The sequence below is a fragment of the Adiantum capillus-veneris genome, chromosome 25 (assembly GCF_014529385.1).
Source record: "Adiantum capillus-veneris isolate H3 chromosome 25, ASM1452938v2, whole genome shotgun sequence".
Classification (NCBI taxonomy): domain Eukaryota; kingdom Viridiplantae; phylum Streptophyta; class Polypodiopsida; order Polypodiales; family Pteridaceae; genus Adiantum; species Adiantum capillus-veneris.
In genome coordinates this window covers 144145500-144162814 of record NC_140955.1, presented here as the reverse complement: position 1 = coordinate 144162814, position 17315 = coordinate 144145500, and the positions used below count along the sequence as shown (strand labels likewise).

The following is a 17315-nucleotide window of genomic DNA, read 5'->3' as shown; positions in this document are numbered from 1 at the left end:
ACTATTTTATTAATGGGTTTTTTCTAAAAGAAAAAACCATGAAAAACCATTGTTTTTTCTAAAACAATGGGTTATTTTATTGCTAAAAAGAAAGTACAATCCATGAAAAAATCACCTTGTGTTTTGGTATGACTATTTTATCAATGGTTTTATTATTTAAATCTGCTGAGTCCTATAAGTTTCTCATGGCAATTATAGAGTTATTGATGAATAAACATTACCTTGCACTGACATGTGTGTAGGACATAGTGCTATAGTTGCTATTATCTATGAATTCCATTGAAGGTTGGTCGATATCCTGCCTTTCTTTGCTTTCAAGTTCTATTTTCTCAACTTCTCTTAAATCAAGATAAATCTCACTCATCTTGGGCCTCTTGGAGCTCGGAATTTGGACACATGCTAGTGCAACATCTACTACTTTCCAAACTGACTGGACATCAAATTCACGATGTAGGGACACATCCACAATGTCTTCAACCACCCCACGGTTGATGGAGGCTCTTGCCTGTTCATACAAAATCATGTGAGATTTTATTTGGACAATGCAATGTTCAAAAAACCACATTTTGGGTTAACAAAGCAAAAGTGACTCAATATCAATGGCACATGCTTTGAAGAAATCTTGGAATGTAATGAGAAAGTATTAATCAAGCAAATGTGTGACTAATTTTGCACCTACAAAAGATAATGCACAACTTTGTTGCTAAATGAGGGCTAATTGTAGATAATTAATAGAGGGTTTTTTATCCTTAGATTGAAGGGATGAGTATGAGGTCTTATTTATAAATAAAGAGGAAAAGTTATGTTTCTTCCTTCTTTTGCCATATCTCTCTGTGATAAAGAAGAAAGTTTGACAACATTACCCACTTCACAATACTGGTCTGCGAGTGAGGATTGTCTTTGAAAATAGCTGCCTTGCCACTTACAACCTCAAAAAGAAGCACTCCAAAGCTATATATGTCGACTTTCTCTGTCAATGTCATAGTGGACATGTATCTGTAACATTGATGATGTCCATGTTTTTTTTTAGAGAAAGTAATGAGCTGATACAAAGGAGGACATTTGGTACCCGACAAAAACAATATAAATGCTCCAAAATAGTTAATTATCACCATGACCATATACTTTGAAGGGTGAAGTAAAAATGGGAAGACAAAAAGATCAGAACAAAACAATGCAGTGTTAGCAAAGTTGTGCTTACTCAGGATCCATGTATCCCATGCTGCCCATCAAAGATGTTGCCGGGGCTCCATTTTCACTCCTGATGTAGTCCCTTGAGATTCCAAAATCTGATATCTTGGCCTCCATATTATCATCTAGTAGAATGTTAGTGCTCTTGATATCTCTATGAATGATTCGAGGGTTGCATCCATTATGCAAGTAATCAAAGCCTGCATTTTCATATCTCATGTCTAAAAAGAGAAAACTTGCCATTTGTGCACAACACTAGCATGATGCAATGTAGACACATACACAAACACAAACACAAACATATGTGCAAGCAAACTACCATGGTATGCAAGAACGTGTGCGTGCATGCAAGCACAAAACTAGTGATGAATTACGTTGTGCAGCATTGACCATGATTCTCAAACGTTTGTGCCATGGCAAGGGGGAAGCCATTGCATATGGGCCTTCATAGAAAGGCCACAAGAAGTTAGAGAATTTCAACTCTAGCATGATGCACTCACAAATTCTCATTGTTGCAAGTAGTCATTTTGTGAGCTCACCATGAAGACAATCAAATAAGGACCCATTTGACATGAACTCATATACGAGTGCCAACTCTTTGTCATTGCAAAATCCAAGGAGCCCCACAAGATTTTTATGGTGTATCCGTGATAAAAGATCAACCTTCAAAAAAACGTTAGGTTAGAAGAGTAATGGTTTCTGAATGGCTCGATGGATTAGAAGGACCATATTCATTTGGAAAAGAGAGAAAAAAGAAATTGAAATTGTGTATGCACAAGCATTCACAAAACAATCAAACTCGTATTTGAAGAAAATAACAAACGCAGCTTCTGTTAGCTAGGCTACCTCGTTTATAAATTCCCTTGTTCGTTGGTTTGCAACATTTGAGGCAACCTTGATAGCAACAAAGAGACCATCTGGAAGGCAACCTTTGTACACTGGACCAAATCCCCCTTCACCAAGCTTGGTGCGAAAATTATTTGTGGCAATTTTGATTTCTTCAAAACTGAATTTTTGGATAGTGAGATTTGGATCTGGCATCCCTGAAAAGGAAAAGAGGAAGTCAAAAACCATGTGAGAAAAATTAAAAGAAGAATCGTAATAGCTAGGGTTTCAATGGAGACTTGTACACAAACACAAAGGAAACAAAACCAACGGTGATGAGCCTACCCTCTCAAGTGTTCTAACTTCTAAGCATCTCAATGCATGAGTCCATTCATCGTCCTTGTTCACTGACCTTCTTCTTGCTCCAGCACCATGGATGAGTTCAGTGCTCATGCGCAAGATATCATCAAAATGGGCCACATGCAGTTTGACCTCAAAAACTCGAAGATTTATGGACTTCTAGACCTGGTTCGGGTAGAAAAATCTAGTAATTTGGGTGCACACCAAGATGGCCTGACTTTGAAATCTTCTCCTCCTTAAGATCAGGTCATCAATAAAGAAGATGATCTTCCAAGTCTTCCATACCCATTCACAAACCTTTGCGGACAACCCCTGTGGTGAAGTAGGGAACTGAGGAATTGATGAAGGGGTCTTCAAAGGTTGACCTACAACCATAGCAGGTGTCAAAACCAAGCCCTCTAGCGTGCACCTTGATCCCTATAGGCAAGGCTCTCTGGAGCACCTTCCAGATGAACACCTTCATGTATTGCGGACATTTACTCTCCCAAATGGCCTTAGTACTATCTTTCTTGCACTCCTTTGTCTAGTTTTTCTTCCAAATTTTGGTGAGTGGGACGAACTAATCCGCTTTGTATATCAACACATTATAAATACTTTGGGTCTTGGGAAGCGAGAGCTCTCTATCCATTGACAGGTGGAGGTGAGGTTGTAAGCACTTCAATAGTCCACCAATCAGAAGCCTTTCATTACGAGATCCACATCCTTCCAGGAAAGGCTTTGGTCATACCAAAGATGACATAGTTTAGAGATACCTTTGTTGTTCACAAGGCCTGCAACTTCCCTCCAAAAGGGGTGTAAGGAACCCTCTCCAAGTTGGGGGAGCCAGGGGGACCAATTTAGAGAGGAATCCCTAAAGTAACTAAAATTTTCCCCCCATTCCAGGGTTGATGCTGCTTTGCTACACTTTTGTACTTGCTCCCTTATGCAGCCTCCAAGGTTCAAGAGTGTCCAAGAGGGTGCCAATATCTTTCATACACTGTGGCATTCTTTGAAGTGCGCCCTTAAGCTTTGCTTCATTAATCATATCCAAGGCCATGCTAGCCCATTCGTCCTTTTGGTCTATCAAAGAGATCACCAGTTTGGCACACAAAGCTTCTACATGTACCATAGGGTCATATTGCAATCCCACCTTGACTCTTTGGTCTTGCTACCCATTCACATCTCCCCCATTGGCAAGGGGTTGAGGTTTTTGTGCTGCTTTTTCATAGAAACCGTTTGATAGGCTTCAAAAATTATTTCCAATTGGATTTTGTCAATTTGGGCTACGGGATCATGAAAGCATTGATCATTGTGACTCTGCTATGAAAGGAGAGGAGCACAAACTTCCACCTTCTCATTTTGCTATTTATTTTGGTCAAGAACCAATGAAATTTTTGCTTATCTGTGATGCCCACCCCAAGTGGAGCGCCCAAGTTCTTGAACACAATTCCCTTACCTATAACTTCCCCTCTTAAAGTACACTAGGAAGGAAGGGTTGTGGAATCTACATGTATAAAATATAGCTACATTAACCATCGAGGTCGGGAGTCGAGGGGCATGCACTCTGTATCGTCCATCTCCATGATTTTCCTACGCAAAAATCGATGCTGCAACCGCCAGATTAGCACCATGTCAGCATGAAAAATCCACATGTTGCTCCTCCAACCAGGTGCTCCTAGCTAAGCAAACGTAATGGGGTTGAGGGACCGTAATCAGCATTGCAACTGTCAGATTTGCAACACATCAACACTTTGAATTTCAAACTTGGACCATCAAATGACGTACTGACAGGTCAGCAGCTTGAATGGGACATGGTGCTACCACCACAACACATGTAATGCATCAATTGTAATGGGAGGAGGTGCTTACACAACACTGCACACGTAATGCTGTCGCTGCATTGAAAGGAAAGTCTAGTCCAGGACAGAGTGCAGCTCTGACGGATGACAATGCTTGTAGGATAGAGGAAATAGTGCAGCTCTGACCAATGACAATGCAAGAGCTCGAAAGTTGTGGAATAGGGTGCAACGTGGATTGTACAGTGTGCTGGCCCCCTCCTCCCGACACTATGGTCCCTTGCAGATCATTCACCCAGAATCCACGCTCCCACACATCTCTCGACCTTTTGCATGCAATTGCCTAGATTCTAGGGAATGGTCAGCAAATGACCATTCCCTACACCTTAATGGTGACAATATAGTTTTGATTGCTTGATATAGAACGAGGACTTCAAAGACATGACTTTCTTTGAGAAGTTGTAATAGAAAGCTACGGTTTAAAGTTAATCTTGAAAAAAGTATGAATCTCTTCAAATTCCCTCTCAATCTGTTTTCGAAGCACGCAAGCATGTATCACCTGCATCACCACGCTCACACAAATGCGTCACAACTTTGCTCTCCCGTATATCGTGCTTGCAACACCCCCACCCTCATTACATTCGTTCCTTTGTAGACCGGTATGCTTGATTCCCTACCCTCATTCCCCAGCCTTGCTTGCAGCCCGTTCTCTTCAATTCCTACTTGTGCTAGCCACTACAAGTAGCAGCTCGCGGAGAGCAGCACAACGTCCACATGCAGGGTGCTGCATCTAGGTTTAAAAAAATTCTCTCTGTGTCCATTTCTCGAAATCAAATCCACCTCTTTCTCTTCCCCTCATGTGAAAAATTCCATACACTTGATAGGACTCAAGAGGCTACACAAAAATCACCTTCTCCTAACCACTTTGTATGCCTCTAATGCTCAAGGTTGCGCCCTCCGTTCATTTGCCCACCATCCCAAGAGGCTGAGAGATTTTTACACTGAGAGAAGCAAAAGAAGATAGACCACCTCCCCTGCAGGGTCGTCCCCCTCCACCTTTGATGCTCAAGGTTGCGCCCTACGTTTGTGTGCTCCACCATCCCAAGAGACAGAGATTTGCGTAGCAAGATAAGAAAAAGATGATATAATTTACCATCGCCTCAAAATTCTATCCGACGAGCACGAGAGAGAAAAGAGAAATATGCAGATTTGCTCCAATGAGAGAAGCAAGCATGGACAATACTGCCAAGAGGCATCAAAGATCTTCTCGCACAAGAGGGGGACACACACACACACACACACACACACACACACACACATATATATATATATATATATATATATATATATAGAGAGAGAGAGAGAGAGAGAGAGAGAGAGAGAGAGAGAGAGAGAGGTCATCCACCTAGCATTGGCGGACGTCAAAATAAGGTTTTTAATCCAGCGCAAACTCCCTTTTCCTTTTCAAGTTCCCAAGGGATGTCTTTAGATTCCATCTAATGAAACGTTGGTACTACCTATTATTTGGTTGTTTCTTGGTGAGCCAAAAAACACACACATGACCCCAATGAATCTTAAGGATTGGTGGCATCCCTTTGTTATTCAAAAAGTACCTTTAGTAAGTTGTGCATTACACCTTCCCTTTTGAGAAACAACACAAAGAAACATGCTTTAATATTTTATTGGTAGCACCCCTTAGTTATTGAGAGAGGTGCCTTTAGTAATCTTTGCATTGCAACTTCCCTTTTGAGAAACAAAACAAAGAAACATGCATCGGAGAGAGTCTCAATTGAGAGCTGAATTATGTACCTTAGGGTTTCTTCTTGAAACAACAATAGTAGGCAGCAACACAAATAGCAATGGCCACCACCAAAATTCCAGCTACTACGCCTCCTACAATTGATTTGGTGCTGCTATTTTTGGATGGGGGGGAAGGGGGACTACCATTGGATTCTGGCGAGGATGGTGAAGGGACACAATCTTCATTGTTGCGTTCACACAGAGGGTTTCCTGAATATCTAGATAGACCAAAAAAATCATGTCACTATGATGTACATAATATGAAACATGATAAAATTATCAAAACTCCCTTAAAAAAAAGTTATCTCAAGCACAAGCAAGCCTTAAAAAGAACAGCTCCTTTTCCCAACTAGTTTACATCAAAACTTAAATTTTCTAATTGAATTTTTAGTTGACCAAAGACGTATTCAAATGTTAATAGTGATGCCTGTTGACGTTGTAGAAGAGCAGCTGGTATCTGTCCTGATAAACTATTGTTTTGCAAGTACCTAAAAGAAAAATTTAAGACAAACAATGTTAGCCCTAATACGTATGAAGCATTCAACAAAGAATGAAGAGCATGAAACTATGTCAAAAGATAGAGAAGTAGAGAGATTCAGCACTCGCAAGCACACACACATAGATGGAGGTAAAATATTGTACTTCTTCTTCTTCACAAACTGAAGATAAAAGGTCTACAAACACAAGGGAAAATACAACATAAAAAGGGAACTAGTACAACGGTCCAATGTAAACCACTAGTGAGTGAGGCTAGTAGATAAGTGTGCCATCACTCTGGTAGGTAGACCAGCTCGGTGTAGTAGCATCACTTGCAAAGATAAGCATATTCGCCAAGGCAGGCCAGTGATGATAACAACTATGAGTGGTAGTCATCCAAGAGTTGAGCGTGACATCTCAACACTCCTCCTCAAGCTCAATGCCATCTCTTGTATGACAAGCCTCGCTTGAAATCATTGTAGCTTCTTTGCTCCAAGGACCATCATGAAGATATCTACAACCTACTCATTTGTCACCATGTACTCCAGGTAGATGTTGCCTACTAAAACCCTCTCTATGATGAAGTGGTAGTGCACCTCAATGTGCTTTGTCTTAGGATGAAGCACTAGGTTTTTGTGCCAATTGTATGCTATTGAGGTTGTCACAATATATGAAAACCGATCTCTATACCTGTCCACCAAGGTTGTGAAGTAGAGATCCTAGTTATGCTACCTCACATGCTACCCCTGAAGCACCTATGTACTCTGCCTCTGTATTCAAAAGAGAAATGGTAGGTTTCTCCTTGCTACATTATGTGATAGGAGCACTCTCAAGTGAGAACATGAGTCTACTGGTAGACTTGCAATTGTATGTACAATCTTCCCAATCCGTATATGTGTATCCATAGAGCTGCAACTTCACATCATTCCTATAAAATATTGCATACTCCAAAGTAGCACTCACATCGTGCAAAGTGCACCTCACTGCATCCAAATGTGGTTTCCTAGGAGACTACATAAACAGACTTACCAATCCAAAGTATGTATACAAGCAGAAGGAAAAATGTGAGGAAAATTTAAAGAAGTTCTTATGGGCGTACATGACATCTTATAAGGTGGATACAAATTTTACTCCGTTCAAGGTGGTATATGGTAAGGAGGCAATACTTCTAGTGAATGCACAACTAGGTGTTTTGAAGGGTATGTGGCGAGTCAATGCTACTTGAAAGGGGGTTTTGCAAGATTGGATTGCTGGTCTTGAAGCTTTAGAAATGGACGGACAAACAACAATGGGGACGACTATGAGAAACACGTTGCTAAGTTTAATCAAAGTTTATCAGACAAGAAGATATGGGAAGGAGACCTAGTGATGAAGTATGATAGCTACTTGAATTTCATTTCTAGAATAAGTTCAAGAAATAGTGGACGGGTCTGTACAAGGTGCAAAAGAATTTTCCTAATGGGACCTATCAATTGGTGAGAGAAAATGGTAAGCCTTTAAGGCATAGGATGAATGGTGTGTTGCTCAAGCTATATTTTGATAGGAGTTTGGTGCTTGATGCACATCAAATTTTAGCCAAGGGGTTTGGGAAACCCACCTAAAAGGGTAGTGTGAAATGAAGTTGAAGATTTGTACATATGATAGTGTTTTTTCAGTTTTCTTACTTGCTAGTATGGTGTTGCAGCTTTCAAATTTCAATAAGCTTGCTTTTGGTTGAACATAAATGTTCAACAAGGGGGTTGGGCAACGATGGTGCAGCCGAAGTTGGTCAATTCTAGGAATGGGCACAATCATGGACATGTAAGCAGATAGGTGCAAGCTAGAGTGCTTAAGCATGTGTAAAGGTCCAGGTAAGGCAAGTGATATCAGAAATGTATGTTTATTATGGTTTTCTAGATCAAGAAGGTCTCAAAAAATGGGCCAATAATGAGGACAAATAAAGATGTTCAAAGTGAAATAATTATGCCTTGGAGTGTGGTTGTTGAAGTGCTTTACAAGCCGATCCAGACATCTCCTCGAACGGAGCTATGATGTGAGGACAAATAAAGGTGTTCAAATTGCAAGAATTATGCCTTGGAATGTGGTGGTTGAAGTGCTTTATAACAAGCCGGATGGCTCCTCGAACAAAGCTACGGTGTGAAAGGTATGATAGTTGGCAAAGTTAGAAGTCTCTGTAGATTCGTAAGGGATAGGGTGGGAGGGTTTTGATGTTAAACAGGATTCAAGTAATCATGATGTGGAGCATGCTGGTTTTTCCAAATCCTCAAGCGAAGCTTGTGAATGGGCAAGATATGGCCAGTTGAAGGTTTCAAGGGGGTTATTTATGTGGCAGTTTGGCAAAGTTAGAAGTCTCTGTAGATTCGTAAGGGATAGGGTGGGAGGGTTTTCACGTTAAACAGGATTCAAGTAATCATGATGTGGAGCATGCTGGTTTTTCCAAATCCTCAAGCGAAGCTTGTGAATGGGCAAGATATGGCCAGTTGAAGGTTTCAAGGGGGTTATTTATGTGGCAGTTTGGCCGCACTAGTAGACTTGCATCACTAACATAACACGCCAATATTTGAGATCCTAGCTACTTATTTCTTTTGATGTGGTCCATGGAGATTTCAATTTGTTTCTTTGAGAAGTGGGTCACTATGTCTCTCGACATGTTTTTCTTGTAATTGTAGGGAGAATGTCAAATATTTCTCTTATTAAGATCCTCTACCTTTGGCTCTAGGTATCCATTGCTCCAGGTATTACTACGATATATCAATTGCCTCTATTTGGAGCTCGTGAGAGGAAATACCATGTTGTCCTTATGATACATGAAAAAATTGTGCTAGGTGTGAATCCATGTAGAAAGAAGATAGATCCATCCTCGATAATGTATAGAAGGATACGGGTGAGATTCTTATCCTATCAATCTTTGGGTGTGAAAATGCAAGAGATGGTACAAGTAGTGAAAGTGTGGAAATCTATCCATAGTAAAACCATGTAGCTGAACCCAAGTTGAGATCCATGCAAACTAGCACTTGGAGCCTTCCCCCAATGCTAGTTGTTGAGATGACTCCCACAAGCCAGATATGTAGGATACTAATGTGGGAAGTACTCTAGCCACAATTTCTACAACTCCCAAAGCCCCTATAACGACTTCATGTGTGTGTGTGTGTGTGTGTTGGTGTGTGTGAGTGAGAGAGAGAGAGAGAGAGAGAGAGAGAGAGAGAGAGAGAGATGTCTATTCTTTTGGGCATCGAAAATCCTTAAGTTTCAAAATAAAGAGAGTCGAAAATTTCTTGGTTTTGAAACTTACAAGACTTTTAGATTCTTTAGTGATGCCAAGGAATCAGGAATAGCACCAGTGAGATTATTGTTGCTGAGATCCCTGCAAGCTTGGAAAAGAAGGTAGTAAGACTTGCAAACATCTACAAACTAAAGTTCAAGGCAACTTTCTAAGGGTCTAGAGCAATCCTAAACTCTATTTCAAGTACCCAATTCTCCACAATAAAGTAGCCCACGTACAAAGTTTCAAGGATAAGTAGAGAACTAAGATCGGGAATTTCTCCTTGTAAATTATTCCCATCGAGATATCTACAAGAAAGAGATATACAACACAGGCTATTGATGTTATTACCATGAATAACCACATATATGAACAATAAAAATGAGTTTGCAAAGAACAAGAGGAAAGAAGTATGTGTTAGAATACTTACATTTCAATAAGTGTAGGAAGTGACTTGATAGCTGCAGGAATTTCACCACCTGTACCATACTTTGATAACATTCTTCAAGACACAAAGGAGAAGATATACACGGTGAGAAAGAAAGTTATAGCCTCACCATTTCCAACTTCAAACCAAAAAGGGTCCCTTGTTACCCTTACAATGCTGTGATTCTAGAGTCCCCCGAACAATTAATTCAAGGGTATTTGTAGCCAGCTGGAAAGCATGGATCGCCAGTGGATCTAGTTAGGCCGAGACTGGCTTTTATGTCTTCAATTACACTCACTGATCACAAAACAAATTGCAATGAAACTCCTTGTTTTGGCATACAATCTCAAATTAATAACAAAACGTGTTCACATCAGTTGGACGTATATATATTCATATCCATATCATTGTGAAAATGGTCCTTGATCTAGTTATTAAGTAGCAAAACAAGCTTTCATTAAAATGCTGCCAACAATTTCCACATGTCCATGCACCATAGAGTGATTGTTTGTTTTGTCATATTTGGGAAAATACTGAAGTTGTATAATCTAGTGCATCTTGAATAACAATGCTTGAGATAATTTCACTAAGGATGGGTTCACATCAACTCGGTGGAAAAAAGCTAAGCTGTAAAAGCTTCCAGGTGGAAGACAATAAGACTCTTGTTCACATCATGTGGAAGGAACTTTAGTGAAGGTGACTGCGTGGAGGATCGAAAGAGTTCGGTGTGTGTGTGTGTGTGTGTGTTCGTGTGTTTTGGAAGGGGGGGGGGGGGGAGAGAGAGAGAGAGAGAGAGAGAGAGAGAGAGAGAGAGAGAGAGAGAGAGAGAGAGAGAGAGAGATGAATGAAATGATTTATTAACGTCTTAGAAAGGCAAAAGTGACCTATGAGACAAAAGAGTTTACAAATGGTTAATCTGATACTATGTCTATGTAAAGATTGAAAAAAACTGAAACGGAACTGAGCTAAAGTGAAGTGGGATAAAATGAAAGGCTGAGATGTTGGAATCAAGATCCTATCCTATGATATCCAGCATCGGTCTTTGGCAGAGCTGAGGACCCCAGTTGTGGGACGTTTGGATCTCCTAAGCTTAGTGGCCCTGTCAGTCGGAGAGAGAGAGAGAGAGAGAGAGAGAGAGAGAGAGAGAGAGAGAGAGAGAGAGAGAGAGAGAGAGAGAGAGAGAGAGAGACATGGTAGGAACTCTCTTGTCTTCCACTGCCTTGTGTGAACGCTTGATTGCCTTTCCAAAAGCGTGATTGGGTGGAGGGTCAAGGTGGGAGCTTCCCCCGCCACCTGATGTGAACACAACCTGAATCATGCTATTAGGATGGACTGGAAAATCAGTTGTGTCCAATGGGAGAGAAACTCTTGTGTTGCACTTAATTTATCATGAATGTGTATCCACACTTTCAACAATGCCAAACATAAAATAAAAAGAAAATGGGGTGATTATATATTAGAAGGCTGACTGACCCGTAGTGGCAGAGGTGAGATTTGCCATTGGTTTTAGTTCAAAGAGCTCGACAGCCGCAAGGAAAGCTGGGTAAATAGAAGTGGTAGTGGGAGTGAAAGTGAAGGTCATGTCACCCGTTGAGTTGGGAGTAAAATCCAGGGAATAGGCATAAGCGGCATTTGCTCCAACGAGTGCAAACACATCTATTGCAGTGTTCATTAGTTGATCATTTGCATAGATGTTGAATGTACGCTGACCAGAGGCAGTCACCGCTGGGTCAATCTCTGCAAAGTAGAATACCGCTACGTACTCGGAGCTGCGTTGCAACTCTGAGTACCACACACTGATATCCGGACTGCCCACGAGTGTGGTTTGCAAAATCCTGCTGGGCGGCTCATCCTTTAGGTTCGCGTCAATTGCCAAGGTCGTCGTATTCACGTTTTCTGTCGCCAATGCCTTTCTGGCGATCCATATCCGATCCAATGCATCAAAGTTGTACCTAGTTACAAAAAATTCCCCCCTTTTATTGTTGCTTCCTCGCTCATACTAATGTACGGTAAGGTCAATTACAGAAGAATTAAAGCTAGACGTACCTGATAAAGGAATCCGAGTCCGGCGCCGTCGGTACCCCGTAATCTGTATGTCCAAAACAATCGGCGATGACATTGGTGGAAGTCATGTGTAACGTTGCTGTAAGAGTTGATGGCAGAGGCCGAAGCTCCAGTACAGAGAATCCCCATTGGGGGATTTGCGGGCCAAGCAAAAATCAATGCTGTTGCGTTGAGCACGTGTATACATATCAAAACTCCACCAAGTTGTCGATCCATACGGGACACTCACATCCACCCAAACACTCACATCCACGATCATCTTGAATCAAAATCTTCCATCTGAGTCTTTGGGTGTGTAAGGTGGGGTTTTCCAAGGCCCAATTCCAACTCGAATGAGGAAGAAGGCTCCTGCTTCCACAAGACTGTTGGCCAAGCTGTAGCAGTATTTGCTTTGATTTCCATCAAACAAGCGCATGGTAGTCAACACGTGGTCGGTGTACTCGTCCACTCGTCTCGGCGTCCCTTCATTGATCAGCTTTGAATCAGCCACCCACTCTATCCCCTTGGCGTCGGTGTATAAGATGGTGTCCGAATCAGAACCACAGTCGATACTCAGAAAGCCTGCATATAGCATCAACCAAAAATCAATGCCATATAAAAAGAGGCAAGCGGAGCTCAAATCCGATTTATGTTTATGTAAGCTATGCAGATATAAGAAATATGGAGTGTAACAGGCTTGTGGGGTATCAGAAATGGATGCAAAGCAGAAGGAATGGTGGTTCTGCTAGACTGTACTCGCAGCAGAGATTACCAGGTTGTTGCGATTGTGCAAAGGACCAGAGAAGCATGACATGCAGAGCAATGCAGGTAAAGAGAGGATGGCAGGATGATGACTCCATGCAGGCTGCGCCGTGCTTTGTGACGTTGTGCAGAGCCTCGGGCTCTTCTTGTTTTTTATGGGAAGTTTGGGGTGGGGGGTGGGGGGGGGGGGGTCTCTGCAACTTGCGACATGGCATGCCACTTTTGAGAGCAGCCAGCAGACGCTGGCTCGACCGCTCCAGCTCAATTTCTCATTTTATACTTCTTTGAGGCGGGGAGAGATACTAATTTATGATTCCTAAAGTCTATCACCTTATGCATTTCCTGAGGAAAAAAGTAGAGAAAGAACTCAAAACTATTGTATTGGAACGCGGTTGACTCCTCGGCTTCCAAGCCAATTAGACCATTCTTGTCTTCTTAGGTTTAATATCACAAATGATTCCTATAGGATTTTGATTTTTCAAAATGGTAGGCACCTACCTCTTGGAGAGCTTCTCAATATTAATGTCCACGACGTTGGATGCATGTGGTTTGGAAATGGCCCATTTGAGGTAGATCCAACTATTCTCAAGGATAATCTTTCGTTTTGTTTCATTAACCATACTACTTACGATAGGATAGGCCGCCTTGAGGAGTACTCTACTTACAAGAGATGGAGGTGTTTCCAACTCTTCTTTGGCAATCCCGTAGATAACAGCTATGGTTCTTGGATTATTGTTCTCATTCTTTCATCTCTTTTGCATCCTTATTCTCCATATTCTTTGATTTGGCTGTAACTTGCATAATAGATGAATCAAAAGTGCATTACCTTTGCATCATCAGTCCATGGCTTGAATACATTTTTCATCTCACTTACATCCCATATCAATGTATCCATCTAATTTTCCTCTTTGTGTGTGTGTGTGTGTGTGTGTGTGTGTGTGTGTGTGTGTGTGTGTGTGAGAGAGAGAGAGAGAGAGAGAGAGAGAGAGAGAGAGAGAGAGAGAGAGAGAGAGAGAGAGAGAGAGAGAGAGAGAGAGAGAGAGAGAGAGAGAGAGAGAGAGAGAGAGACAAAGTAGATGGAAGAAGGTGATCCCTAGGAGAAGATTTTACATGCAATGCAAATATGAGCTTTTTTTAAAACAATGGATTTGTAACATACACACAAGTAAATATGGTGTGTTTGATACAGCTATGGTACGTAATTTGCATGACCTATATATGATTCAAGTCTAGCGTTTTGAGACAACACAAACAGATTCATGACTAGCGCAAAGAAGAATAATTTTCAAGCTAGGCTACTATTCTATCTCAAATGCTAGTGTATCCAAGATCGACGTTGAATAGGAGCACATTGAAAAGATGATGCACTCTTGGACATGGGAACTGAACCACAAAGTATGACAGCCAAAGATATGGAATATATGTAGTGACAACATATCAATCTTCATCAAGATAAGGGCGATGCATTGCGCAAGCATGCATGTATCTCACTCTATAACGGAGCCATAATTTTGATGTGAAAACATGTTAATGATCTAACCATGATAATGTTTCTTGATATTACCATTTTCAGATTGCTAAAGGAGAAAATTATATCCAGTGGTAATGAAATGCCGGCCACTGAAGAAGACATCCATAAGCTTATCACAGATCAATGGGCATGGATTACAACAGGATCCATGCATGTTGAAATGATTTGATCCTCTTCTGTAAAGAGTACGAGCACATGCAAGACTGCCCAAAATGCGGTGCCAAGCGGTACAAGGAGGATGTTTTAGGCAAGATAACGTCTATACAGGTTCTCTAGTACTTCATTAAGAATGTGGTAAACTCTTTGTAGAAGACCATGGCCGGCAAGAAAGAGATCCAGGGGCAAAAGAGACAAATCGCAAGAACAAGATCGCATGCCATAACTCTATCCCAAAACAAAGACAAATATTAAATTTATGCTTCCATGTTCACCATGGATGCTTCAAAAGGTGCAACATGCCAAGAAGAGGGTTTGAAAGTTTAAACCTCCCATGGGTTGCATGCACGGGCTAAACATAGCATTTATAAAGAATAAAAACCTTAGCAGGATTGGCACAAACTCTTGCAGTTTGCAATGCCAATCACCATGAAGGATTGCCTCCTAGATAGTATTAAGAATAACGTTTACATAATTAGCAAGTCTGTTAGGTGGATATCATCACAAGAGATCCATAAGAATTCCATTGAAGAGGAACATCTTAATTCAATAGACTGCGTGCATGGTAGAGAATCAGTTTCCTACAAGTGATTTGATGAATCAGATGATTCTTCTAGTCCATGTCGTAGAGGAATTGGTGGTGGTTGACACTGTTCATAGCAGGTACATGTCCATTTTATAGTGATTCATGAAGATTCTAAAGGGATTCCTTTGGGGTAAATGAGCAATTTTATATTGACTCATGACACTGGAATTACTAGGGGGTCAATTAATAATTATGTAACTATTATGTAGTGCAGTAGAAGGGATTATTTATTTTGATTTTTTCTCACATTTTCACTTACATAAGGGTATGATAAAATAAAATTGTAGAAACAATTCATAGATTGAATAGGAAAAGGGTTTATTTTATCTTTCAAAAGTTTGCAAATAAGGAGTTTTAAAAATAGTCCTTGAATGCACGTGATATACACAATTTATACATAGTGACCCCTCGAGCACTAGAATAAGATGGATTTCTTGATAGTTCATTCTAGAGTTAGACTCAAAGTAGTTGACCAAGTTTAGATGAACAGATGACCAGACGGGAACATTAAATTTTAGAATACTAGGCGCTAGATTTAGACATCAGATGACTTGACATCAAACTTCATCTAAACAAACGGATTGAACTAAAATAGACTTCAGATTATGAGACAACTAGGATTGCATTCAATTTCATAATATGGTTAAGATAACAAGTGAATGATCCAGAATCTAGAATGACTATCTCAAAAGTATGAATGATACAAAGATCAATACTATGTTTTTGTGCAACTTCGTTTCCATGATGGAAAAAGAGCAGAAGGAGGTATATTGTGCCTAATTGAAGTGTACATGATTATTGGGCTTGGTAACAAGCTAGTTTAATGCTAAGTGTACGTCAAATGTGGATTTAAAAGGCCAAGGCTAAATGTATGCCAAATGTGGATTTAAAGAGCTATCTTGATAATGCTAAAAGTGGAGATGTTTGCATCTACCAAAATTGGAATTTTATGGACTAGAACTCCAGTACTTGAAGTTTTCTACAACCCTATCTTTACGGCTCGTCAATTGGAGCTACGATAAAGAAGATATGATAGTTTGAAGTTGGGATCAATTGCAGATTTGTACCGGATTGGGCATCGGCTATGGAAGGATCATGGATGATATGATAGTTTGAAGTTGGGATCAATTGCAGATTTGTACCGGATTGGGTATCTGCTAGGAAAGGATCATGGATTAAATGAGTCTATGGTCCTAAAATGCTCATCATATGGAGTATGTCAATCTTTCCAGATCGGAAATTGGAGTTCAGGTTGCCAAGATATAGTTTCACCAAGGCCAATTCTGTACCAGATCGAGGCGACATTATGTGAGTCTTTCCAGATCGGAAATTGGAGTTCAGGTTGCCAAGATATAGTTTCACCAAGGCCAATTCTGTACCAGATCGAGGCGACATTATGTCAGTCTTTCCAGATCGGAAATTGGAGTTCAGGTTGCCAAGATATAGTTTCACCAGGGTCAATTCTGTACCAGATTGGTCGCCTCGATCGGTGTGCCATATGACATTTTTGCATATGTGCCTAGATCTGCATGCAAAGTATGCAATCGGTGTGCCATATGAGATCTTTGCATTCGTGCGAGGATTTATGGGTAAAAGCATGTTAACGTGACACACTTTTTGTGCTAGTTAGTATATCCAAGTTAGCATATCAAAAAACTTGGGCGCACAGTAAAATTTTCACAAATAATATCAAAATTTATCGGAGTTTGTACAGGTTGTATTCGTTCTTTCAGGAGATTTCTATTGATATATCATACGTCATAGATCCTAGAAATCTAGCTCGTGTTATTTTAATAGTTAGTATAAGTCAAAATTGTGCTAACTAGCACTGTCCGGGACAACAAAAAGCATGACACGTTAACATGATTTCACTATTGTACGCAAAGTATGTGATGATTGAAGTCCATATGAATTTGCGTCTTGTCAATTAGAGTCCTTATTGACGAGATATTACGAGTCAAAGTTTGTGCTAGTCACAGGCAATGCGGTGCTAGATGGATTATCCCGAGTTTTGTCACATCAATGAGCGGGCCTAGTGAAGTCAAAAAGCAGTAAGCTCATGGAAGATTGAAGTCGGAAACTGCATCTTTTATGGGGATTTTACGCTCAAAAATTGGAAT

At 40.6% G+C, this 17315-nt stretch overlaps 1 protein-coding gene across 1 annotated transcript; it reads right to left on the bottom strand.

The window, feature by feature from the left end:
* Positions 1-217: 217 nt before the first annotated feature.
* On the bottom strand, positions 218-12249 carry LOC147425787 (putative LRR receptor-like serine/threonine-protein kinase At1g67720). The gene is made up of 13 exons (XM_086499534.1): positions 12164-12249; positions 11591-12030; positions 10121-10169; positions 9930-9998; positions 9721-9792; positions 6096-6169; positions 5062-5067; positions 2038-2234; positions 1731-1854; positions 1566-1634; positions 1202-1391; positions 864-996; positions 218-505 (listed from the first exon to the last, which is right to left on the bottom strand). Exons 1-13 carry the CDS (start codon positions 12247-12249, stop codon positions 218-220), a joined length of 1797 nt encoding a protein of 598 aa, XP_086355660.1.
* Between the last annotated feature and the right edge of the window lie 5066 nt (positions 12250-17315).

Coding starts and splice junctions, on each gene's coding strand:
- LOC147425787 (XM_086499534.1), bottom strand. CDS start 12,249: ATGACTTCCACCAATGTCATCGCCGATTGTTTTGGACATACAGATTAC. Junction 9,999..10,120: donor CTTCCTACACTTATTGAAAT/GTAAGTATTCTA, acceptor TCTTTCTTGTAG/ATATCTCGATGGGAATAATT. Junction 9,793..9,929: donor CTACTTATCCTTGAAACTTT/GTACGTGGGCTA, acceptor CCAAGCTTGCAG/GGATCTCAGCAACAATAATC.